Source organism: Hyaena hyaena, unplaced genomic scaffold (genome assembly GCF_003009895.1).
Source record: "Hyaena hyaena isolate Hyena2069 unplaced genomic scaffold, ASM300989v1 scaffold_233, whole genome shotgun sequence".
Lineage (NCBI taxonomy): Eukaryota > Metazoa > Chordata > Mammalia > Carnivora > Hyaenidae > Hyaena > Hyaena hyaena.
Window position 1 is genome coordinate 131,001 of NW_024080866.1, and position 26,777 is coordinate 157,777.

The following is a 26,777-nucleotide window of genomic DNA, read 5'->3' on the forward strand; positions in this document are numbered from 1 at the left end:
CCCAGAGTCAAATACTCCTGAATGCCCTCCACAACACTTTCAACCCTCCTCCCTGACCTTCTGTTCACCTGCCACTCATGCTCCCAGTGCTCCCTCTCTCCAGTTGTCCATTTCTCAGTTCCCAGGTCACCCAATGCTGCTGGAAAGCAATGCAGAACATACAGAGAGGGGCCATTACAAGTTCAAGTTGGGCACATTGACTCGTTCCTTCTCTCCCCTCAGAAATTCAAATTTTCATTTCTTGTGGAGACCCAGATCTCATTGGCTCAGCAGCTTCTTCAGACCTCTCTTCTCTGGTCACACTCACACTGAGCAGATGACCTGATCTGAACAGACAGAAGGCATCTCAAGAGACCCCAATCTTCATCACAAGACACCAGTGCTACATAAATCCTCCTCCTTCCTGTCCATATCAAATGAAGAGCTGGTAGCGTTCATCTTCTCTCTTGGTATGTGCAAATGAATAAACATGTAAACATCTACTCATGCACATAAATCTACATACTCTTTAATTCTGCACACATACAAACACACATGCCTACCTTGACTCTCATCCTCTCCTTCTGTACATTCTCTTTGTGCTTATGCCTGACGCCAATGGAATTTCACCCTGTCTCTAAACTGTTTACTAAGGATTGGAAGAGCACCTCTCATCCCATTACACTCAAGGAGTGGGGCTGCAACTAAAAGGAACAGAGGTCTTTCCTGGTCCATTCCATGTTTCTAAATACTTTGAATCTTTTATATAACAAAAGCATACTTATATTATGTGCATGTTAATCTTTTTTCCTCCAATCTTTTGGAGCCACAAGTCTTATACATATAACCTAAGTCTACTGCCTCTATTCTCTCACCATCTCTTTCCTTCTGAGCCCTCGGCAGTCAGATTTCCATGCCAAACAACCTCCCAGAACTGGACTCTTAAAGAGCACCAGTGAGTGACTTCCTTGTGGCCACATCCCTCTCTGAGTTCCATTTCTTCTGGCAGATGCCAACAGTGATAACCTACTCCCTCCTTGCAGTTCTCTTTCCTTGGACTCTGTGAGACTGCCCTCTGAGTTCCACTGCAAAATTGGACACATTTCACTCAAAGGCCCTGTAACAGCCAAATGAGCTGCTTTCTAACATCGAAGAAGGGGACAGGCACTGCAGAGTGGGTAGCCTCTAAATGTGTATAGGAGTATTTGCTTCTGAAACATCACTCTCTAAACAGCACACTATGCACCCTCACACAGCCACCTTCCCTACTCTCTTCACTCTGGGGAAAGCCAAAGATGATAAGATCACTCCAAAGTTCTCATAACCCTCAGAGCTGCCAAGGGGACTTCCTATCAGCCATCTTCAACATACACCCCCACTGTTTGGGCCACAGGGCTGGATCCTCCCTTCCTGAGCTGCTTCACTAAGCTTCTGTCCACTCCACCTCTCCTTTACCTCTCTCTTGTGAGGAGAGGACAAAATAATGTCCTACCTGAACAGGATTCTAAAAAATGAAGAGGGGTTCAGTGTATGGACAAAGCAAAGATGGACATTGTCTGGGGAATTTTATTTTCCAAAACTGAAAAGAAGGGGTGCCTGGGTGGCTCAGCAGGTTGAGCATCCAACTCTTGATTTTGGCTCAAGTCATTACTGTTCGGTTCGTGAGTTTGAGCTCCATACTGGCCTCTGCACTAATAGTGAGGAGCTTGCTTGGGATTCTCTCTCCCTCTCTCTCTGACTCTGCCTCCCCTCAAAATAAATAAATAAATATTTTTAAAGAAAGAAAAGAAAATCTGTGCATAGAGAATTATAATTAGACGAACTTTTTGAGTGTATGTTAGGAACCAGAGTAAGCATTAAATAAAGTGGTTTATATGGGGCACTATGCAAAATGTAACTTGCAAGACAAATGTTAGATGCTTCCATCATCATCCATCTCAGAAATGCTGAAGACCAAATGAGACAATATATGTAAAATTGCTTTGTCAACTGGAAAAAAACATTTTTGAATTGTAATTATTATGTGATGTTTTGCCTTGGGCTAGATTAAGAGTCAGACCATGGCAATGTTGAAGAAAATTAAAATACCTGCTAATTTCTTTTAAACCTACATTCCTGGAGCTGTTTATAAACTGCAAATTCTAATTAATTTCCATTTCCACACCTCTTTTCAGATGAATTGATCACAATAAACTTCAAATTCTATTAACAACAGAGTCAAACTTCCTGGTGACTGTTAACTAAGACACAGATTTTGGAGTTGAGACCTGAAAGTTGTCTCTTGTGCCTTACCCATCATAACAAGGCCAGTCCTTTTTCTCTTGTGTCTGTTTCAGCCTTTTTTTCATCTCAATCTCCTTGGGCATTGTCATTTTATGGTTCTCCTGCAGTAGCTTCCAGGCCTTTAACTCTATCTGAGCCTCTCTGGTTTCCAAACCATTCTTCCTTCAGGTGCCCAACACTCCAACATCATTTTTGTTATTCCAACTAATTTCTTAAACTAACTAATATACAAAGTGATGAGTGAGGAAATGAAAACAAATAGAATGCTTATTGGAAAGAAAGAGGAAAACCATCATTTACTAGAGAAGGCATGATTATATAATGAGAAACCTCAGAAAATTATTAAGCATTAATAATTAAGAAGCTATGTAGTGGGATGGGTGATACAAACAAGCATGCAAAAAATCAACAGCTTTCCAATATGGCGGCAGTAACCAAGTGGAACACATAATGGGGGGGTGGGCAGAGTTGTTTCACCTTAACTGCCAATCCCTACCAGAGGCACAGTTGCCTTGATGAGTGAAATGATATGAAAAGATTACTGAAGTCTTTAGCTTTTCTGTGATAGTAACTGTTTGCAGCCTTTATGTGACATGGGTTTTCTTCCTTGTTTCTGTTTTATTTTCATCTTCCATTCAAGGTTTAAAGAGCCTCCTATTCCAAGTTTCAGCCTGGGAAGCCTCGTGGGAATAGGGAACAGGAGCAAGAGGAGGGGTGTGGTGTAGCTACTGTGTCCCAAGGCCATGAGTCAGCTGCGGCACCCAGGGAGTTATCACTGACCAGGATGAAAACTGCAAAACACTCTGACTCTTCTCCCTTAACCTTCACAAACATTCAACTCTCAAGTCCTTTAAGTTGGTCTTTTTAAAGATCTCATGGATTTACTCCTTTCTCCTCATCCCCAGTGCCTGTCTCTTACCAATATCCTCAGTAACTTGGGCCCAAATCGCAACTGTCTCTTGGCTACTTCTTCAACCCAGACCCTGACCCTTGTCCCTTTGTTTTTCCCTCCTGGTCACATTTACTGTGCCACTCCTCTGAGAGTTAATATCCTGAAGAACATAGGCTTGGAAGGCTAACCAAACTGGGCTAGAATACGGATTCACCTCTAACCAGAGACTGCATGGGTCTGAGACCCAGTTCTGCCACTGATTAGCTCTGTGACTTTGACCATATTACTTAATCATTCTGAGCCTCAGTTTCCTCATTTGTAAAACAGGCCTAATACATAAACAGTAAAAATTATTATAAGAATTAAAAATAATACATAACATAAAAGACCTATCACAGGATTGGACACATAATAACACAATAGGCATTTAAAACCTGTAACCTCTACCATGGGAGTTGTGGCCATTATCACAGTTAGTCCATAAAGTCTACTGGAGCAAGTTGAATGCCTATGGATGGTCTCTAAAACCATGTAATTGGTCCCCACCTAACACATTCAAAGATACTGTCCAATACCAAATAGCCAGCTCTGTGTCCCTGGTAGCCTGCCCCATCTCCACACTCCAAACATACTCACCCCATCTCAGAACTTGGACTCTTCATTTTCTCTCAGCCTAAAATGCCCTTTTCACTTGTTTCCAAATATGCCCCCTTCAGGAAAACTTTCCATTACCCTGTCCATGTGCTTCCACAAGCCTTTTCTATATCAATACCATCAACATCACATGCAGTTAGCTCTTACAACCCTGCATGACTAGCTCTGTCCTAGGCAGTTTAAATGAGTTATCTCACTGAGTCCTCACAACAACCCCATGAGCCAGGTTCTATTACACTGACCATTCTACAATTCTACAGCTGGGCTCTAAGAGGGTGAGTTTCTTGTGCAAGGTCACAAAGTTGGCACTGGTAAAACCAGGACTCAAAACTAGATCTCAGCTCTCAATTGCTATCGCATTCTCCTTCAACACATATTTTTAGGCAATGGCTGGATAAGTAATTTTACCAGATCAAAGTCCAGCCCAATCACATCTTCTTTGTCCATGAGGAAGCCAGTTCTAATTCATCTCCCCTACTCTTACCCCTTTGGCACTTACAGCTGTTTTAAACAACAAACACCATATTATATTCTCTCCTAGACAGCATCTCTTCTGCATAATTTGACACTGACTATTGTCAGTACCCAGGATAATGTAATGATGCATAATTGGGTATTGTTCACTAAGTGGAACCATAAAGTGATAGTCTACATTTTTTACACACTGCTCATAGAGACCAGTCTCATTTTTTCCCAGATATACCTCAAAAATCTTCTGAAACAGAAAATAAATTTCTTAAACATAAGGACCATGTCTTATATTCCTTTATGTCTCACAAACTTCTGCAGACACTAGAGATACCCCAAAATAACTTTTGGCTCATAATTGGTCTTCCAGCCAGGCTCTCTACCAGGTGGAGATGGTACATCCTTGGACATGTGCAGGACAAAAGGATTTAAGAGGGAATGGTCTTCTATTATCATCTCAGAACAGATAGCACACTCAGTCCCTATACATACTAGGAAAAATATTTCCAATTGTCAGAAGCCAAAAGCAAGCTTAGTTTGATGGCATCAATATAATGCTTAATATGCTACATATTTGGCATCTGTTCCAGAGGAGACTGCGTGTCAGGAACTCAGAAAAGTTCTCCTGGGCATATAGGCAGCTCTCAGTCTGTCTCCTACACATTAAATATGCTCAGGCTAGGGAATATACATTTTTAAATGCATGAAACATGAGCCAGACTTGACACCCATCTATCAGAGCTGCTTTAAGGATAATAAAATCAGTGCTGCCATTATAAGGAGAGGAAACTTGATGACCCACTAGAGATTTCTTCCAATCTAAACGATTCTATAAATTCCCCTAAAATCATAAAAAAGCAGATTAAGGATTCATGTAGGTGTTTGGACTATAAATACAAATTAATTTCTGCTCCAGCTGCAATTTTTATCATCCTTGCAAGAGGCACCTCTATCTCTGAGGTATTTCTGGGTGAAACACCAACAGAGCAGCTAAAGATAGATAGAACTCCCCCCAGTTGGCACCTATTTTCTTCTAATTTCACAAATAAATCTGCATCTTGAAATGAACTGAATTGAATCTTGCTGCTGTCCAAAAACATTTATCATTGAAAATCTGTTTTGTTTGGGGAGCAAGATATAATTGTGTACAGATTCAATAAGAATCTAAATGTTCCACTGAGAAATTCTTTATTGAAAATGTTTTGTTTGGACTCTAAGTAATCTATTTATTTCCATTTTCAGTTACTAGTCATATTATTGTATTTGGTTTTCTTTTTTTAAAAATTCCTGCTTAAACACTCCTCTAATGAAAAAAGTTGAATAGTTCCTGACATCAAAAACTCATATGATTCTCCTTCTCAATTGGTTTTGTGAAACTTCCAACTGACCTTTATAAAAGAAAGATAATTAATTATTTTTAATATTCCCTCAGCTTTTAGAGCTCAATAACTAGAAATCAAAAGAAAATAGTAAATATCACTCTTTGAAGATTAATTTATCATCTAATACATTTTTGGCTCTCATATTTGCTCTGATTCAATGGGAAGTCAGACAACAAAATAGAAATGAACAAATGGATTGTGGATCATTTCTCCAAATGCATGGGGATAAATGCATATCCCTAAGGAAATGTGCTCAGTTATGACATCACAGCTGTTTCTCCTATAAAAAGAACTATGTCCTGCCGCAAACTATAATTTCCCAAATAAAGGGAATAAAAGATTAAAGAAAAGAAAAACATGTCAGCAATAAAATCGAAGGAGTGCAACCAGATGCCAGGCACATTAAAATACCATATCTGACAAAGAAGTAAAAAAGAAATCTTGTATCACTTGAAAGCCTAAATGTAAAGTATTTCCATTCAAACTCACCAAAGATAAGAAATTGGGGTATATCGTTGCAATAATGGCTGCACGTGTCCATGATCCTATATGGTCTTCTCGCACATTTACCTTGGCCCATGTGACTTGCTTTTGTCAATGGGACAATAGTAAGTATGACACAAATGGAGCCTCCAGACCCATATGGAGGCTTATCCTTTCTTGCTTCTCTTAAAAACCCTGAGACTATCATGAAAATCAACATGGGCCAACCTGGTAGAGATGCAGTTCATCTGCTGACATCACCCCAGCCAACTGCCAGAATCAACCGCACTGTATATGTGAATAATGCCACTTAGATCAACCAGCTCCTAGCAACTGCCAGCTGCCTGCAGAAACATGAGTGGGGCCAGGCAAGCCCAACAGAAGAACTGGCTAGCTGAGCCTAGCCCAAATTGCCAACTGATAGAATCAGGCCTAATAAATGATTATTGTTTTAAGCTGCTAGGTTTTAGATTGGTTTGTTATACAGCAAAAGCTAACTGATACCAAGGTCATCAGAGAACCTTTCCACGAGCACACAAATTTATGGGCCAACCACCATAAAGGGAAAGGGAAAGGCAGTCCTAAGGATGAATGGGCCTAGCGATTATTCCTGAAAGTAAGTGTACATATGGAATGCTGAATTGCTACACTAAGCTGCTCATAAGCTCTGTTTTGGAGATCCTTCTAAAATCTACATCCAAAGTGCGATGTCAAGGCATTAGCAGCTACACGTATTAAATGCATGTGTTGGACTGTGGGCTTGGTAAAGACAATCTCATTTAATTGACACAAAACCTCATATGAAAGGTATTATTATTATCTATATTTTACAAATCAAGAACCGAAGCTCAAGTTAAGTAACTTGCTCAGGGTCACACACTATTAGGAGTGAGCTTGAACTCACAAATCTGATTTGCTTCACAGTCTTAGCTATTAATCACGAGGCTTTTCTACATGATACACACACACACACACACACACACACACGCACACACTATACCCCATGAAAGCCTTCTTTAATCCATTGGGCTGGGAAATTATCTGCACCAAGAGACCTACTCTCCCTTTCTTAAAGCCCAGAAGGCCAGGCAGAATGCACCCTATGAGGCTTACACCTAGTCAAAGATAGAGAGGAGTTGGAATGGACAGTGGACATGGTGGGTCTTGCCCAAGAAAGCAGACATCCCCCAAGAAGTCACAGGACAAGGTGGCAGCGGAGAAGCTGCCACAAAGAACACGCTGACCTAGGACACAGTGACTAGGAGAGCCAGAGAGCTTCCACACACGGGCAGGGGCTATGTAACGCATAACGGCCTGGCCCACCAGCAATATGTGGCCCAAGCCTCTCGTGATTATGTGCTAATCAGGTTAGCAATGCCTCCCTTTCCAGTCTTGGGGGGACATGGGTGAGGAGGAAAAAGGAGTTATGGAAGGGCTGGAAAACAGGTGGAAAGTTGGGCAGAGGTTCCTTTCTTCTTGGGAGCAGAGAAAGTGTTCCCATGAGGAGAGGGAAGACATTTGGAGTCTGGTGCACAGTTAACACCTTTCTGTCTCTTGTTAATGAAACCTCTGAAATCAGGCCTGCTGTTTCTTGGGATTCCTGAGAATTTTAACTGCCCCAACCTAATTCTTAATGTTGAGATGAAAACAAAAGTGAGGAGAAGGGCATCTGTCAAGAGAGCCCCTTTTGAAAATCACTTGTTTCCAAATAAGTAAAATGAATAAAACCCTTGTGAAGCAAATCAAAAATCTAGTGCACCAGTCAGCTGCGTATCTCCTTGGGTGAGCTGAAATTACAAGTGTTTAAGATCCTCACAGCCGAAGGTATAAACTTGTTTTTAACCTCTGCCTGCCTAATGGAGCCTACCAGAGCCAATCTCTCTTTAAGAAACTCCTAATGTGTGCGAGACTCTAACGCCTCGGGAAGTTATTACCGGCACATTTACAGAGAACTAGTGAGAGGGAAGAGAAGAAGGTCTGTGATAATTGAGCACATTAAGTACACGTAGGCAAGTGTGAAGAGGGACACAGGTTGAGAAACTTATTCATCTTAAATGAAGCTGAACACAATTTTAAGAAAAGCCCCAAACATCTGCATATTAAAAGCCTGCTCCCGCAAGGGAAACCAGTGGGTCCTGCTTGACCTTCCATGGTCAAACTCTTTCTTAAGACTGGCAGACATTTTGGGAGGGTACATACACCACTCTGAACCTTAGCTCCTTCATCTGTTAAATGGGTCCATTGTGAGGATGAAGAGGTGAAGTAGTGGCTCCTTCATTCTAGATTTCTTAGATTTTAATAACTCCCCCCCACGACGTCAAAAGGACCAGCATAATCTTACTGATTTCTTCTTTTGCTAAGTTTTAACATGAAATAGAAAAAGACTAATAGATAATACTAATGTAGTGTTTGCTGTGGTCCAGGGGCTATTTCTAAATGTTTTACATATATTAATATAATCTCTCCAACAACCCTGTGAGATAGCTATGATTATTATCCCTACTTAACAAATGAGGAAGCGAGTTACCACAGACAAGTTAAGTAAGCCACCCAGGGTCTCTGATCTCATGGCAGAGACAAGATTCAAATGGTAGTAATCTAACAATAGGATCCACTCTCTCAACAGGTAGCACCTCATCAGGAGCTCTCAGCAAGCATTTCATAAAGGAAAGGAATGCACAAAAGATAAAAGAGAATGCCATTTCAAAAAATAATAACATTTTACATCTCCAAAAGTAAGAAAGAAGAACACAGTGGTGGGGAAGAAAGAGCAGTTCCCCAAAGTTAAAAAAAAAAAACAAAATGAACTTTATGCTACACAGCCATTGTATTCATTACATTACAAACCAAGGAAACACTTGTTTGGGAACATATACATCCCCCTCGTCCCCAGATCAGTGTTTGGGAACCAGTGAATACGACAATGCACGGAAAGCACTTTGACAATGTGCCCATCAGATATTAGGGGTTGCTGGGATGCTATAAGATCACAAACCAGCTGCTCTGGAACCCACCCTCTTAAGTGTTCACACAATACAATCCAGATGCAGACAGGCATGTAGCCCCTCTCCACAGGCAGGCTACATGGATGTGCACACATCTTGTTTGTGACCAGCATTAGCCCTCTTTTTTCTGAACAACCCCTCTCCAGTTGCTGCTTCCATCCTCCCTGACACGCGAGGAGCAGGTTCAGGAAAGCAGACATCTCCCAAGAAGCCACAGGACAAGGTGGCAGCGGAGAAGCTGCCACACAGAACACGCTGGGAAGAAGCTCCCTTTAACTATTCCCAACACTTTCAATACTCTTTGGTGAGGACAGCAAGTCTGCTGGAGGTATTTCCCCCTCCTAACTCCTTCTTCTTCCCCTTGATTTTGGAACAGAACAAAAACTTGCAGATGGGCTTCTAGCCAGCAGCTTTTGCTGTGCCTTTCTGTCCCTTGGTCTCTCTGGTAAGGGAGCATTTCCAACAATTCCATCTCAGCTTTGGTGAGGGTGACCACTTAGTTATCCATGAACAGAGCAGGCAAGAATGATGTTTGGCACAGGCTACACCACCAAGTGACTGGGATGCAATATTGGAATTCTGCCTTCCACCTCTTAAAACAGTTCTTTAATAGTTGAACAATTCCTTTGGAATTAGGGAAGTTGGAAGTAGTCGTAGAAATGAAATGTTCGATGATTTTACTGGGAGGCACCATAGAACAGTGGTGAATGGTTCCAGTCTGGCTTCCAATGACTAAGGTCTATAAGTGGGGTCGGTGAGTCTCTTCTGTAAAAGGCCAGATAGTTACTTTAATGGACTTGGTGGGTCTCTGTCACAACTACCTGGCTCTGCTGCTGTCTCATGAAAAGAGCCATAGGTAATACATAAATAGATGAGTGTGTCTGTGTGCCAATAAAACTTGTTTCATGAACACAGAAATTTGAGGTGTGTTTCATCTCTTTATGTCATGAGATATGATGATTCTTTTACATTTTTTTCTAACCATTTCAATACATAAAGCCCATTCTTGGTGTGGGCCATGTTGGGTTATCATTTACCAAACCCTGGTGTATAATTGCAGCTCTGGCGTATCTTAGCTGTAAACTCTTGGGCAAGTTTTGTTTTGAAGCCTCAGTTCCCTCCTCTGTGAAACAGAAACAATAACAGCACCAGCCTCATCTGGGTTTCCCGTGGATACAGTGAAAGCAAAATGCTGTAGCATAGGGTGTCTGGGCACGTACTCAGTATGCTATAAATGTGAGCTGTGACTGCCATTTCCCTCCACTCTTCAAAACTCCTGGCAGTTTCTGCCAAATCCATCCAGGCTACCATCAAACAGGACTGAAGTTTCTCATGTCTCTATCAACAAAGAAACATTCTAGACTTTTCATAATAACAGCACTAGCCTTTGAGAGTTTATGGGGCCCTAAAACATGCTTCAAACCCTGGATGTGCTCATCTGTCCATTTCTTCCTAGATCTCAGTCTCTGGAGTTCAGGAGCTGAGGACCAGAGTGTGAGGTAGTTTCTCATGCTCTAAACCAGAAATAATGGTTTTTTTTTCTGATCAGTGGCCAATTCTTATGGCCACTGGTATTCCTCTTTATACCGTTCTTTCCCTTCATCTTTGCAATAACCGAAAGATGCTGATAAGATGGTGAGTTCTAAGTGTTAGACAAGTGTTTCAGGTTTCAGAGAAGATATGAAGTGTTGGAAGGTTAGGCAACTAGCAAGATGGTGTGCCTAGTAACCAGGAGGCATGGAGCTCCTTCCTGAATCATCACTCTTGCTTTGGAGCAAAGAAAGGATGACACCTTTTAGGGCCCCAAGGACTCTTCCTTATGAACCCATATCCTGCACCCCTGGGCATCTTGTTCAAATGCAAATTCTGATTCACTGGGCCTGGGAAGGTCCTGAGATTTTGCATTTCTAAAAAGTTCTCAGGTAATGCCAATAGCTCAAGTCCTGGGAGTAGGCTTAGTGTAGTCAGGCCCAAGACACAGTGAAAAACGTGATTCTGCCCATTAATAACCAAAGTGGACTATACACAAGATGAATCCATGGCTATGGTTTTCCATAGTCAAGAGCCTTTGGAGCCAGACTGCTGAAGTTAGATTCATACCTCCACCAGGTGCCAGATGTGTGGCCCTGGGGGCAAGTCTCCCAACCTTTCGGTGCCTCATATTTCCTGCCTATAAAGGGGAATGGTGGTGGCTCTCATCTCACAGGGTTGTGAGGATGAAGAAATGAAGTAATCCACATATAAAACATTTAGAGGAATGCCTAATGCATGGTAAATGTCCAATAAATGTAAGATAATCAAAAGATCAGGAAAAATGAAGATTTATCTAAAAATGTACTATAAGAGGTTTGTTCCCCTGCATAGCTAATGACTTGTGCTGATCCATTCAAACTCTCCTCTCACTCAAGCCATTTTACAGTTAAGTAAACCGGATGTATATCTAGTCAGTTATAAAATTAAATTAGGGAGAAAGTTCACCCTGAAAGGGCAGGACCCAGATGCCAAAATACAAGCAGTGATTTCCAGTTCTCCAGTTCAGTTTATTATTTATTCATCTAAGGGACATGCCCATTCCCTGGACATCTAGGCACAAGAAACAATCAAGAATGCATATAGCAATTTCCTTTTTTTTCTTTTTTTTTTTAATTTTTTTAAATTTTTTTTAAGGTTTTTATTTATTTCTAGGAGAGAGAGAGAGAGAGAGACAGCGTGAGCAGGGGAGGGTCAGAGAGAGAAGGAGTCACAGACTGAAACAGGCTCCAGGCTCTGAGCTGGCAGTCAGCACAGAGCCCGACGCGGGGCCCGAACTCACGAACCGTGAGATCATGACCTAAGCGAAAGTTGGATGCTTAACCGACTAAGCCACCCAGGCGCCCCTACTCATATAGCAATTTCCTAAGCAACACAAACCTGTACTTCACCAGAGTCCTTTTCTCACTGGGGTCATTTAATCTGTCACTCTGTTAGATAGTGTGCTCCCATGCATCATAAACCCCTGAAGTCCTGAACTCTTCCAGTGATACGTCACTATTCTACATATTATAAAAAATGCTTCAGTGTTCTCATCTGTAAAATGAATGCACTGGGTATGACAGTTCAGTGTTAATGTTGTAGGGGTCAAGTTTGTTTCCTTTCCCCCAAATTGTACCATCTCCTCAGGTGAATCATGCATCATGCACTTACCATAACCCCTGAGGTTTTTGTGTGGGTAAAGCATAGAGCCCAGTGCACAGGCATCATCATAAAAGATGACTGTGATTAGAGCAAATTCGGAGCACCATCTTTTGAATGAACCACAGCCTGACCATGGCATCTGGTTACTGGATATCAACTAGATACCAGGAGGTTGGAATGGAAGAAGACCAAGAGGAAATGTGGCTAAGAAAATGCCCACTGCCTTATCTAAAGTTAGACTGGCAATTTATCTCTCCAGTGAGAAGCTAAGTGAGCAAGGGCCTGAGAGGAAGAGGGTCTCCCGGTTTCTGGTCTTCATGACCTGTCAGGAAACCTCATCTCCTTCAACAGTCCTAAGTCTCATCCTCTCAGTCAGTCCATCTAGAAATCTCAGCTATGGCTGACATTCCTGGTGCACTTGACATGGCCACCATTTCCTGGAACACTCTGGCAGTTTCGGCCTCAAGTGCACATGGAGTCAGCTTTTCTGCCTCAGGCCAGGGTTTCCTCAAATGTGGGCATGGATATAACTAAAGTATCTCAATCTTCTTTAGAAGCAGCCCAATGCCCCTGGGAACAACTTTCAACCAGTGGGGAATGGGAGTCAATGAACAATGTCCCAGCCTCCCCTCCTTTAACAGGACAATTCTGCAGTGGTGTCAGTGTGGACCCTCAGAGAAATTCCAGTGGTACTGGAACTGAGATGTCCACAGAGCAACCAGCTGTCTTCCTCCCTTTACTGGCTTTTCCTCCTTCTCAGTCTCACTCTCCTGCTCCCTCACTCCAACTTTCCGAAACCACTTCCCAAACTACCAGAAGCCAAGCCCTGTCTCGGTCTCTAATTTGGGGAATCCACAGAGACCCATGATCACACCAAAGGTCTTTTCCCAGGGTCCCATAGCATCCTATACAGAATCACAGCCCTTGTCACACTGCACTGTGTTTGCAGAGCCACAAGGTCTTCCAAGACCAAGATCAAGTGGAACCCTGGAACCTCCAGGTGCCCTGGCATATAAACGGTATTCAGTAACTGTTAGCTGAATGAATGCCAGCAATACATCTGCTGTCAGTGCATTAGAGGGTCAGGAAGCAACCTTGGTCTTTTTAACAATTCACAAAATTCCTTTTCTGTTTTAGAGAAGCTTGTAAAAGGAAATTAAGACAGAGACACTAGCAGCAGGGGAAAATACATCTTAAGGAGGTCCACCTTCCATTAATCCCACCCATGGCTGCCCCACAAAACACACCCCAGGTTTCTCCACATTTTTGCTTGCCTCCTTGGAAGGAACCCAGCCTCATTCACCTCTGACTGTCCATCACTGCAAACCACCTGGAGACTCTCCTCCTCCCTCCTCATCTCCTCTTTCCTTTTTGATTCTTATGCTCTGTGCTTCCGTCAGGGAATCATGACAAAGGGCTAGATCAAAGATATTGAAACAAGTAAAGTTGACTGTGCTGCTGCTGTTTCTTTAAGTCTTTTTCACTCCTGGGCCTTGAAGCTAGAGGTTGCAAACCAGCCTCCTATGGGTCAAGGATGGTTGGAAAATGTGTTTCTGGGAAGTCCATACAATGTTCTAAAGTTTCCAATATTTAAAAGTATAGGGAGCATAAAAATACACATTTCAAGTTATTCTTAAAAAATTAAAGATCTGATGACATGAGAGCACAACTAACTAGCGTAGGGTGAGCTGCTTCCTAGAAATGGCACCCGCAGGCCCTTATGTACTGCAGTCTCCACCACTCCCTTTTGCCTGTGATTCTGAGGCCCTTGTCCATTCCATGTTGCCATTTCTGATCATGACACACAGTTTTACTATGCTTTTTCTTGTTACTGGCCCTAAGGGTGGGTATATTTGAGCTTGCTACTCAATATGTGTATGCTTCTTGTGTGTTTAAGTGCCTCTGGCAAGAGGTTAGAGCTTCCTACTGTAATGCTATCATGCTGTATGCTGTTATTTGGAATCCCATCTTGATGATGATGATGGTGGTGATGATGACATACTGATACTTGGGCAATGGATAGCAGTTACTCATGAAACGGATGCCTGCCTCGGCCTACAGATGCTTTTTTGTTTTTTAAAGAAGTCATTAACATGAGGGATTCAGAATAAATGAGGGATACATGCATTAAAAACAGAAAGAAGAGCCAACCAGGAGGCACGTCTCAGGTATGCTTGCATGGCCCTTGCTTCCTTGAAGGGGAGAGTAGATTAGTGGGCAAAAGAAAGGAAATTCTTCACATTCACACCTTAGATTCCAATTCTGGCAAGAATATAGACTTCTTCATCTTATCACTGAAGCTGTAAAGTCAAGCTCAAGAACCATTTTCACCTTAACCCTGAGCAAGGGGAGAACTTCGAGCACACCCCATGAATCAGCACACAGAAAGGACACTGACAGTTTGCATCACGTTTATAGGTCCATAAACCCATAGTAAATACCAGGCCCCTAAAAGTTAGAAGTTAGTAACAAAAATGCGAAGGCAACAGGAAGAATAATTCCCACAACCTGTCAGAGCTCAAAGATAGAACTTAAATGGCTATGAGACATACCACTTACTGAAGGACCACTGTTCTTCCAACATTTAATCTGTCACTAAACGAATATCTATCTGTGGGCAAGGAACTAGGAATAAAATGATCGTAAAGGCAGACACAGGCACTGCCTTTGTGAAATCTTATGGTCCAGCAGGAGTCTTTAAACACACAATTATAATTATTTTGTTCATTACAATTGTTTAGAGGGCATGAAAGAGAATTCAAAATATGGGAACATGTACCAGGAGACAAAACCTAGGAAGAGGGCCCCTCCACCCTGAAAATACAGCATTTAAGTTGAAGCCTAAAGGTTGAGTAGGAGCTGCCCAGGCAGCAAGCCTGTCCATCATTATTGAGTACTTCCTGCGTGTCCTGCTACCATATCAGGCATTGAGGTTAGAGAGATGAATTACCAAGTGCCTTTCCTCAAAGAACTCACAGTCTATTGGGGGTATGTAGGCTTCTATCTTATCTGCTGCTGGTAAATGATGGGGTCTCTTCATCACCATGCAACAGATTAAATAGTCATTTAGCAAATGTTCTGATACTCAGAAGAATTCAACCAAAAACCTTCCTAATTGTAAAATGTTCTAAGTACAGGGAATTTCTCGAATAATTTAATAAAACAGATGAAACTGAGTAGCTGTCAAATCCAGTGGAGCACCTGGGGCTTCCCCAAGATAATAAAGTATATTGTCTGGAGATGTGCAAGCCCCAGAAGGAAACTCACAGAAGGCACAGGGCAACCCAACCATCCAAAAGAAAGGTTAAATGAGAAACTGAATAAAAAGCAGTAAGGCTGGATGTTAAACTTTGGAAACTGTGAAAAACTATTTTGTGATTAATAATAATAATAATAATAATAATAATAATGTTAATGAGAACATTGTTAAGGATAACTAAGCACACTGGCAAATCTTTTTATGTCCTTAACACATTCAGTTCTGTGGGCAAGTGCTATTATCATTCTCATTTTATGGCTAAGAAAACTAGGGATTAGAGAAAACAAGAAACTTTTACTTATGGCAATATGGCAGACTAAATATCTGAAAGCCAAAGACCAATAAGCATTAGACCTGCTGAGTAAAACAACACATTCTTTTGATCACCAAAAAGAATTTGCAAGTAGTTTGATCCTCAGGTATCAAACTCAGAGGGTGAACTGCATATAAGAGCAGCTACCTCTTGGGGGTTGAGTGGGACAAATGGCTGGACTCACTAAACAACGGGCTTGTGTTTTAATGGTCATAAAAGGATGAAATATGAGGTTCTAGGCCTGTGTGAAGTGGGTAAATTGGAACTGAGACTCCTCCACATAAAGTTAGGGACTTAAAAGGGTTACACCCTCAGTGAAAAGAGAAAATAGATAGAAATCCACCCACTGGTACAGTAAGACCACAAAGAAACCTAACAATCTCTCCTGGGTTTTGAGTGGGGAAAAAAATTTTGGCTGTCTATAAAACTTATATCCATGGCTCTTTCAACACAAGAGCTTTCGGTTCCAATATACATGAACCAAGTAGTCAAGGGAGTTCCAAGGTGAGAATTTAACATAAAAAAAATCTTAAGTAACTCATAACTCCTAGGGCACCTGACAGAAACAAATGAAAGGACATACCCTTAACCTGAACCATTTCTGAGTCCTATAAATAAATCCCTTCTGAAAATGAGTCCACAATCCAAAATTACAACACAAAAGGAAAAATAACACACCATGAATGAAAGTCAGCAGTCATAATACACAATAGGAAAGACCTCCAAGGTCTTCAAATAATAGAACAATCAGATGAAGACTATAAAATAAATGTTTAAATTACTTGAAGACATTAAGGAAGGAACAAAAACATAAGAATAATCAAGACACACTATCAACAAAAAAACTCCAGAAAATAAAAATACATTTATTGAAAACAGGTCTTGTTCAACTGGCTACTAGCAGAGAAGCACACCTTAAGAGAAATTTAGTGAATAAGAAGATAAAGCTGAGATAAAGTAACATAAGAAATAAAGAGAAGAAAAATATCAAAGAGGCCAGTAGATAAGGAATAAAGAATGAGAAAACCCAACCTATATCTGGTAAGAGTTCCAGAAGGAATGAATAAAGAAGATAAAGGAGATACTGTTCAAAGACAGATTCAGATTCAGGAAACACAGCGAGTCCTAAATACTATCATCAAAACTAAGTTCATACCAAATGCATTGTGGGAAACTCCAGGACACCAAAGACACTGGGAAGCGCTAGCAACCAAGCAGAAGCAAAAGCAAGATGCCTGAAGAGGATCAAGAAGATGTGGTTTATCTATACCATGGAATACTACATGGCAATGAGAAACAATGAAATCTGGCCATGTGTAGCAACATGGATGGACCTTGAGGGTGTTATGCTGAGCGAAATAAGTCAGGCAGAGAAGGACAAATACCATATGTTTGCACGTATAGGAGGATTAGGAGGAACTTGACAGAGGACCAAGGGGGAGAAGAAGGGGGGAAATGGTGGGGGAAAGGGAGAGAGGCAAACCATGAGAGACTCTTGAATGCTGACAAAAACTGAGGACTGATGGATGTGGGGGGGAGGGGGGGATGGGCATGAAGGAGGGCACTTTGGGGATGAGCACTGAGTGTTATGTAGAAACTAATTTGACAATAAACTATTTGTAAAAAAAAAAAATAATAAAAAAAAATAAAAAAAAAAAATAAAATAAAATAAAAAAAAGATGCCTGAAGAGGAGCATGAATAAGAGACTAATAGCAGACTTCTCAATGGCATCGCTAGAAACTAACACAAAGCCTAGCCAGCTTCAAAGTACAAACAGACAATAGAATTTTGACTTAAACAGTTATGAGTTTGGACAAAATAAAAACATTTTCAGATGAGCAAAGGAGAATGTCAGCCTCTGAAAAATTTATCACTGAAATAACTATGAAAGGATGCCCCTCCAAAAGGAGATAGAACCTTGAAGTAAGGGACTGAGGATATGAAGAAATAGAAACAAAAGAACGGGGAGTGCCTGACTGGCTCAGTCAGTAGGGCATGTGACCCTTAATCTTGAGGTCCTGAGTCTAAGCCTCCATGTTGAGCAAAGAGCTTACTTTAAAAAAAAAACTTTTCAAAAATGGTAGATGGCTCAGTCAGTTAAGTGTCCGATTCTTGATTTTGGTTCAGGTCGTGATTTCACAGTTCATGAGATCGAGCCCCACATCGGGCTCTGTGCTGTTTGCGACTCTCCCTTGCTCCTTCTCTCTCTCTCTGTCCCTCCTCACCCCATCCCTCTCTCAAAATAAATACATATTTTTTAAATTAAAAACAATGAACTGGAAAACACCTTGGTAAATCTGAATAAATATTCATTGACTCTATAAAATCATGATGCTGGCTGATGCTGGCAGAACTGGAGTGGGTATTTAGCATTAAAGCACTCCAGGTCCTTGTACTGTTAAGAATAAGCATATGGGTCAACTGTAGATTCGTTTAGATTTGATGTCCACTATGCATTTTCAATTTTTGAAAAATTCATGAGAGAGAGAATGAGAATTACATTGAGTGGTGGCAGCTATTCAGAAAAACTAAATAGATAAACCAGGAAAAGGAGAATAGGGAATAATGAGAGAGAAGTAACTGGTGGAGGGCAAAAAGAGGGATAAAGAAAACTTTATCCAATAGAAAGCAGGAACAGACTTTTTCAAACTTAAAAAAAAATCAGGGTAAATAATAGAAAATACATAGGTAGAAATAAACCTAAATTTATCAATAAATACAAATGGATTAAAAATACCAATCAAAAGACAAATACAGTAAAACTTTGGATTTTGAGTAACTTATTCTGCGAGTATTCTGCAAATTTAAAATTTTTTAATTTTAACTTGATAAACAAGTGATGTCTTGCAATACAAGTAGTACATGACACCAAATGTCACATGATCACAACTGAGCCAATGGTTCTTCCCTCTCTCTCTCCTCTCTCTCTCTCTCTCTCTCTCTCTTTCTCTCTCTCTCTCCTCTCTGTCTCTCTCTCTCTCTCTCTGCAGGATTATGGGTGATCATCTCCCATACTCAGATGCTCGGATCTTAGGCCACAGTGTTTGAGAGAAATTAGTGATTTTTCAGAACATTAGAAGGTACCCACAACTGGCATTAGTGTATTTTTATCACTTCAAAGCACCTATGGACAGTCCTTTGCTTTTCCATACAAGAGTAAGCTTGGGAATGCTTTGCTTCATTCTAGCTCAGGGTGCCTGAAGATATAGGCCCTCTCCTCTGCTGCATTATTGCCAATTACATTAAATACAGTATATGACAAGACTTTATTAATACTATTCTGTAGTCAACATCCATGTGAGCATATACAATGACCCTCATGCAGAAGAAGATTCCACTGAGCCAACAGTGATTCTGTTAATGATAGTGAAAGTCATCCTACACAATAACCCTCCTCTCTCTTGCCTCCCTCACACCAGCCACAAAGGTTTTCAAAGGTAAGTGCAGGTTAATTTGTTTATTTTTCTTTATGTTATGTATTTTTATTATTATTTTGTATTATATTACAGTATTGTAATCATTTTATATGAATATTTTTGGGTTGTAGAACGAATCATTTGAGTTTCCATTATTTCTTATGGGGAAATTCACTTTGATATGCAAGTGCTTTGGGTTACAAGCATGTTTCTGGAACAAATAATGCCCCAAGGTTTTACTGTATATCAGTTTCTATTTTTTTTTTTTTTTTTAGTTACAAGAGACTCACCTAAAATATAAAAACACCAAAAGTTTAAAAGTATAGAGAACTTACACACAAAAACCCCTAGGAGAGCTGGATTAATATCAGACAATTCTGTAAGTAAAAGTATAGGATTGAGGAAGATTCTTGCATAATATTAAAGGGACAATTCACCAGGAAGAAATAACAATTGCAACATTTTACTCAACTTCTGAACATAATGCAAAATGTACTTAAAGGAAAACAAAAGGTGAGAAATAGACAAATCTCTAAACTTTCTTTCAGAGATTACGCAGACAAAAAAACTTAGGAAAGATATAGATCTGGACAATGCAATTAAGAAGGTTGATCTGATGAACATCATAGAGACTCCTGAGTTGTGAACATTTAGAGAGTACATCACCCTTTCAAGCACACAGGCTTCAGTTACAAAAACTGACCACCTCAGCTGGTCACAAAATCAAGTTTCAACAAATTCCAAAGAATCAGTAGAATACAGACCACAATGCAAAAAAGTAGGAAATCAGTAACTAAAAGATAACTCAAAGGTATATATATTTGGAAATTTAAAGTTGTACTTTTCATTACCACAGGAGGAATAGTGTCTACTTTTTAAGACTTACTCTCAAAGGAGAAATAATTCTGAATAATTCTGAAAACAAAAAATATTTAGAACTAAATGAAAATGAAAATGCCATACTTCAAAACCTGTGGAAAGGAACTCAAGAAATCATTTAAAAGACGTATTATAGCTGTAAATGCTTCTAATAGAAAAGTAGATTTAACATTAATGAGCTGAGCATCAGTCTTCAGAAGGTAGAAAAAGAACAGAATAAATCCAAAGCCCAAAGAAGGAAAGAATTAATAAAATTAGAGCAGTCAATGAATATGAAACAAGCTTACATCACAGAGGTTTGGCAAACACAAAATTGCCTTCTTTTTAAAGCCAACAAGGTGGTAATAAGAGAGGCAAAGTAATGCGGTGGTAGAAAGTGTGGGCTCTGGAGGTGACTGTCTAGTGTGAGTCCCCACTTTGTCACTTCCCAGTTGTGTGGCCTTGGGGTGGGGCTGTGGCTGCATTGGTGGAGTCACAGCTTAGAGCCCAGACTGCCTGCCAGACCTCAGTGCCCGTCCACTGCTTGGTTATCCTTACAACAGGACTTCTAAGTTGTATACTCCAACGGAAGTATCTGCCTCCCATAATGAAACTTGGTATTATCGTCCCCATTTAACAGGTGGAGAAACTAAGGTTTGGAGAATTTATGTGAGTCTCCTGAATCATGTAATATCAGGCACTGGAGCTGATTCAAGACCAGATCTTTCTGGCTCCAAAGTCTCATCCATAAGGAAGAGGAATATCCCCCATGGGTCCATTCAGCATAGCTATGTTCTGGAAAGCTACTTACTATATACCCAACTTCAGGGAAAATGTCTTTTTAAGGTAAAATGTAAAAGAGAAGGAACAAACACCCCTTGCTCATATACCGAAGTTCCCGCTCTTACTAATGATAACCTAGCAGTTAAGATTATGGGCTTTGGAATTATAAATAATAAGAATATTGCTAATATTCATTAGACACTGTGTGCCAAGCAGACTACTAAGCTCTTTCCATCTTCACAACGTCCCTTTCCACAGGTTCTACTGCTGTTCCATAACACAGATTACGAACCCAAGGTGCAGAGAGGTTAACCTCATGCAGCTACAAATTGGCGGAGGTGGGATTCCAACTGAAGCCACCTAATACCGGAGCTAACATTCTTATCCACACGGGACTCCGGAAGCCCGGCTTCCTCATCCACTGATCAGGGGTGATAATACCCACCCCCACGCCTCCGAACGGTAAAATGGAACTGAGACCAGTAGGGAAAGCCACCCACACAGTATCTGGCATGGTGGTGATAACGGTGGGGACAGCCTGGTCTTGCAGAGACACAGGCCTGAAAGGATGCTACCATTTCTGATTGCTCCAGGATAAATGAATGCATACAGTTCACAAAAAGAAGTCTTCCCTTCCAGTGCATCTCACAAATCCTCAAGAGGACAGATCATCTGTGCTCTATGTGAAAGCTTATTTTCAAAATCAAAATCATCGCATTTCCCATTATATGAAGATATAAAGAAAAGTATTTAAAAGAATCTGACAAATAAAACTGTAGAGAAGTGGGGGATAAAAGCTCACATTACCCAACTTAATTTTCCAGAATTCTTGAAATATCAGCGATGGCAGCATGAAAGACCAATTAATCATGTTGTTTGTTCTCTGTGTGTGAGTCACTGTTGCCATCTACAGTTAAAAATGGGCCATGCAATGCAGCCAAATAACTAATTCTAAAAACAGTCCTGGAGATGGTGATACTCAGAAAATCTGCTTGCTCAGTGAGTACAGAAAACGAAAGCGTTACCTGCAGGAGCAGCTCTTTTTCAACCGCCTCTTCCGTCTTGCTGATGAGACGTTTCTGCAGGGTGTGAATTTTCTGTATCAGCTCAAAGGTACTGGGGTCACTGGCCTATGCAAAGGGAACAAAATCAAGCAGCCAAGCTATCGTTAGTTCAAGGCACTGAGGTCCCTATGTAAAATAAGTATTGTTTTGTTAAAATGTATTGCAAATCCTGCAGACCCAATTCAGAGAGAATTAGAACCAAAATATAAGAAAGCATAACAGACTGCAATGGCCATCAAAAAAGACTGAAGTTTGGCTAATGTCTTATTTATTGGCTCTTGTTAGCCAATAAATGGAAAGCAAATATGTTTATTCCTCCAGTGGGATAATACTAATAGTAACAATAATGATAGCTACTATGTATTATACCTGATTCTTTGCCACCATCTAGACACCATGCTAAGTGCTTTTCATATAATAACAGATTTTAGGCACATAGACAGTGTTAGTCTTCCCCTTTAACAGATAAGGCAACCGAAGCTCAGAGGATTAAGTCATTTACCCACACTGGTGAGGGTCAGAGCTGGATTCAAGCCCAAACATGCCTGGTTCTAAAGCCTGTGGCTTCATTACTATGCTCTGAGGCTTTTCCTCTTATGCCCTCTGTTTCCGAATGAATGAGACAGGGTTCCCTAATGTATTCAAACTCAGGATTCTCCTTTGGTAATTGCCAACAAGAAGATTCATTATAGCCTAAGATTGGAAAGGTTTCTAGGATGTAGACTTCTGCTAATCATTGGCAGCAAAACACGACCATGGCATTTAGCTCTCAAATGAGGTTATCAATCCGTGAAGCTTTGATGCACCTTCAGTAACTATCTGTGTACAATTCAAACAAACTCTACAGTTATAAATTGATAATCTGTCCTCTCGACTTTGAGCCAAAGTTCTGCTTTCAACTGTACTAACATTTTGAATTAATCTAGCAGCTAAATATTTTCATCTGCCTCCCCGATATTTTCTAATTTTTTAAATAGAAATTGACATGGAATTGGAAACTTTAAAGATCTGCTTGAAAACACATGGAATAAACTAATGTGACAGTAAATGAGTTTTAAGTCTTTAGCTCTACTTCCCCAGACACATCCATATGATTGTTAGTTTAGTAAATGACAGACACTGCTCTTGGCATTCAAAGAGGAATAAATGAGGGTCGAGAAGAGGCGGCGAGAAGACATTCCACTGACTTTGACTTTGCTTAAGAGATACTAAGCAGTGCCAACTGATATCCACAAACTGGGACTCAATTTGGCACACATTCATCTGGCAAGAGTGGATGTCGTTAAAATTCAGGCCTCATGTTTACCTAACAATTTATAATGCATTATCTTTAATGCGTTCTTCATTAAAAGGAAAAAATAGAAATGAAAACCAAAAACTGACTTGGCTGATTGTTTTTTCTTATGTCGTGTACTTGTATCATCCCCAAACCCTAATTGTTCATGTAGCCCATGTCCCTCCTGGCACCCATGTGGCAGGGTACAACCATAAGACATGGCTGTCTTTCCCTTGAATAAAGCAGAGCTTGTCTTTAACTGTTATCTGCAGGGCTGGCTGGAACTTCCATCAGGAAGTCATAAAATAAAATATGAGGTTTGTTATCCATCACCTACCAATGAGACTTTGGCTATATCCCCAGATCCTAAAAGAAAAGTATGGCTAACACAACGCTAGTCCTTCAAAAAAAAAAAAGGGGTGGGGGTGCCTTATTTCCTGCAGGAAATTAAAAACTGCAAAGACCAACTGAAAGACAGCATAGATGCTGGTGGCCAATGTAGCTAAAGGCAATTACCAATCCAAGACGGGCAGCCTCAGGATAACCACTTGACCAAAAGCTGCATTAACAAGAAAAATGTCAACTGGTGACGCCAGTCTACATCTTTCCCAGGGTTTTCTTTAAACAGAAGGCATTTGTCCAAGACTTTGTATTGTATTGTATTGTATTGTATTGTATTGTATTGTATTTTTATTGTATTGTATTGTATCATATCGTATCGTATTTTTAGAGAGAGGGTTGGGGAAGAGGGGCAGAGGGGAGGAGAGAGAATCTTAAGCATGCTCCATGCTCAGTGAGGAGCCTGACATGACACTTGATTCCATGACCCCAGGATCATGAACTGAGATGAAATCAAGAGTTGGATGGTCAACTGACTGATCTACACAGGCCCCCTTGTCCAAGACTTTTTAAACAAAACCCAAGTAAACTATCCGGTTTTGGAACAACCCAATTGACATTTGATCCAGCCTTACATGTTAGGTAACAATTTGCATAGTATTAAATAAAACCAAGCTTCTGTGCTTTAGGTAGGACACTGTGTGGGGCAGAAGAGATTTGGGGAAGAAAGGAAAGCTCTGCCGAGTGTTACCTCAAGCTTCCTCCATCTGTGCACATTCATGGGGTTCTCCAGTTCCTCCTCCAGGGCTCGGCATCGCGTCCTCTCCTTCAAGAATTCTCTTTGCATGTGAAAAAACTCCTGCCTGAAAAGACAAACTTTCTTTTGCAAAGAAATTCTCCACCCATTTGAAAATCATGTCTTCATGTGGCTATCTACACACTACATCTTACATAAAAAGTTGAAATTATGGAGACATCTATGAACCAAGACCAGCCTCCAATCTGGGCCAGACATGGATGTTACCAATCCTTACAGAGAGCAGACTTCAGCTTTCTCTCTCTCTCTTTTTTTTAATGTTTATTTATTTTTTTTAATATTTTTATTTATTTCTAGGAGAGAGAGAGAGACAGCGTGAGCAGGGGAGGGTCAGAGAGAGAGGGAGATACAGACTCTGAAATAGGCTCCAGTCTCTGAGCTGGCAGTCAGCACAGAGCCCGACGCGGGGCTCGAACCCACGAACCGCGAGATCATGACCTAAGCGAAAGTCAGACGCCCAACTGACTAAGCCACCCAGGTGCCCCTAATGTTTATTTATTTTTGAGAGACAGAGAGAACAGAGCACAAGCAGGGGAGGGACAGAGAGAGAGAGAGACATTAAATCTGAAGCAGGCTCCAGGCTCTGGGCTGTCAGCACAGAGCCCGATGCAGGGCTCAACCCCACGAACCGTGAGATCATGACCTGAGCTGAAGTCGGATGCTCAACTGACTGAGCCACCCAGGCACCCATTCAGCTTTCTCTTTAAAGAAAAGAGAAAGGACCAGAGCTTCAGAATCATGATTCCGAATAGACAAGGAATTTAGAAGTATATAGAAAGAACAAGGAAGAAGTAAATTAGGGGAATTATAATATACGTTTTCAATGCTTCTAAATATCTCCATATAAAGAACAATATATCTTTTATGTTCTACCTCATAATACAGCACCTGACTGCAAGACACTGAGGCTCTGGTGATTACCTGACACCAATCTGGGCAGTGCAATGTACCCTGCCTGCACACTGGAATCACCTGGGGAGTCTTACAACCTACCTTTGGCTGGACCTAGTCCCATAGGAACTCCAGCTTAGTTCACCTAGCATGTTACTTGGGTTTCATAGAGGTTTTTAAAAAAAATTTTTAATGTTTATTTATTTCTGAGAGACAGAGACAGAGTGCAAGTGGGGGAGGGGCAGAGAGAGACACACAGAATCCGAAGCAGGCTCCTGGCTCTGAGCTATCAGCACAGAGCGGGACGCAGGGCTCAAACCCACAAACTGTGAGATCATGACCTGAGCTGAAGTCGGACGCTTAACTGACTGAGGTACCCAGGCGCCCCAGGTTTCATGGGTTTTAAAGTTCTCCTGGTAATTCTAATGTACAGCTAGGATTGAGATATGTCGAATTAGGAGTGATATTTTATTTCATGTTCCATAACTACACAGATGGCTGCAAAGGTCCTGAAAAACTAGCCCTGGCTCAAACCTACTTCTCCAATCGGCAGGAATCTCCAGTGAATAGATACCGTGCTATAGCCATTCACAGTACCCTGTGAGCTGGCTGCCACCCTATTGAATAAGATGCTTTGTTGGAGGGTGGAGAAGAGGCAAACACTCACATTGATACGGGCAATAAGGATATTATTATCTGTCCTGTCTGCTGTGGGTGTGCAGATTACTAATACCAAGCCATCTCTTTTACTTAATTGCTTCATTTAAACCAATAATACAACTTCCCCTCATTAGCAAGACAAACCATTAGAATTAACTGCACGATGTTCACTCAACAGGGAGCTCAGAACAAGCTGCTTAGAATTAAAAGCATATTTTTAACACTTCGATTATCTAGAGTGTCATCAGAGAGGAGGGCAGGAGCATTAGCTATTGTTACTGACGCTTATTTTGTACTAGACCCTGTGCTAGGCACATGATGTTTGTTTTCCTGTTTAATTTTAACTACAGGTCTAAAGCTCAGAGAAGTTAAATGATTTGCCCAAGGTCACACAGCTTGTGGGTGGCAAGGCTGAGATTGGAATTCATGCTGCCTTGTCTCTAATATCTTTAGAAAGTTGTCCTCCCATTGAAAAGAAAAATAAAATCTATTGCCAACAAACCAGCAATACTGACAATGAATGGGTAGAATTTGGTCCTTTGTGTATATAATAAAAATAACTCATGGCTGGCAAGTTTAGCGATGATCTTTGAGATCATTCAATAGCTACTTAGAATGAATCCGTTTGTCTTTGAAACGTCAATGGTCGGTATCTCTAGGTAGTAAACCTATGAGTGATTTTCTAATCCCATCTTTATATTTTTTCTGCATTTCTCAGATTTTCTACAATGAATGTGTACTACTTTCATCACCTGATACACGAGCAACTCTAAAAAAAAA

At 40.8% G+C, this 26,777-nt stretch overlaps 1 protein-coding gene across 1 annotated transcript in view; it reads right to left on the bottom strand.

The window, feature by feature from the left end:
* CFAP58 (cilia and flagella associated protein 58) overlaps positions 1-26,777 on the bottom strand; it is a 108,411-nt gene that overhangs the window by 28,453 nt on the left and 53,181 nt on the right. Inside the window, exons 14-15 of the mRNA XM_039243904.1 lie at positions 24,381-24,492; positions 21,976-22,080 (exon numbers count right to left, since the gene is read on the bottom strand). Coding sequence (XP_039099835.1) covers positions 21,976-22,080; positions 24,381-24,492 — 217 coding nt within the window. The remainder of the gene's footprint in view (positions 1-21,975; positions 22,081-24,380; positions 24,493-26,777) is intronic.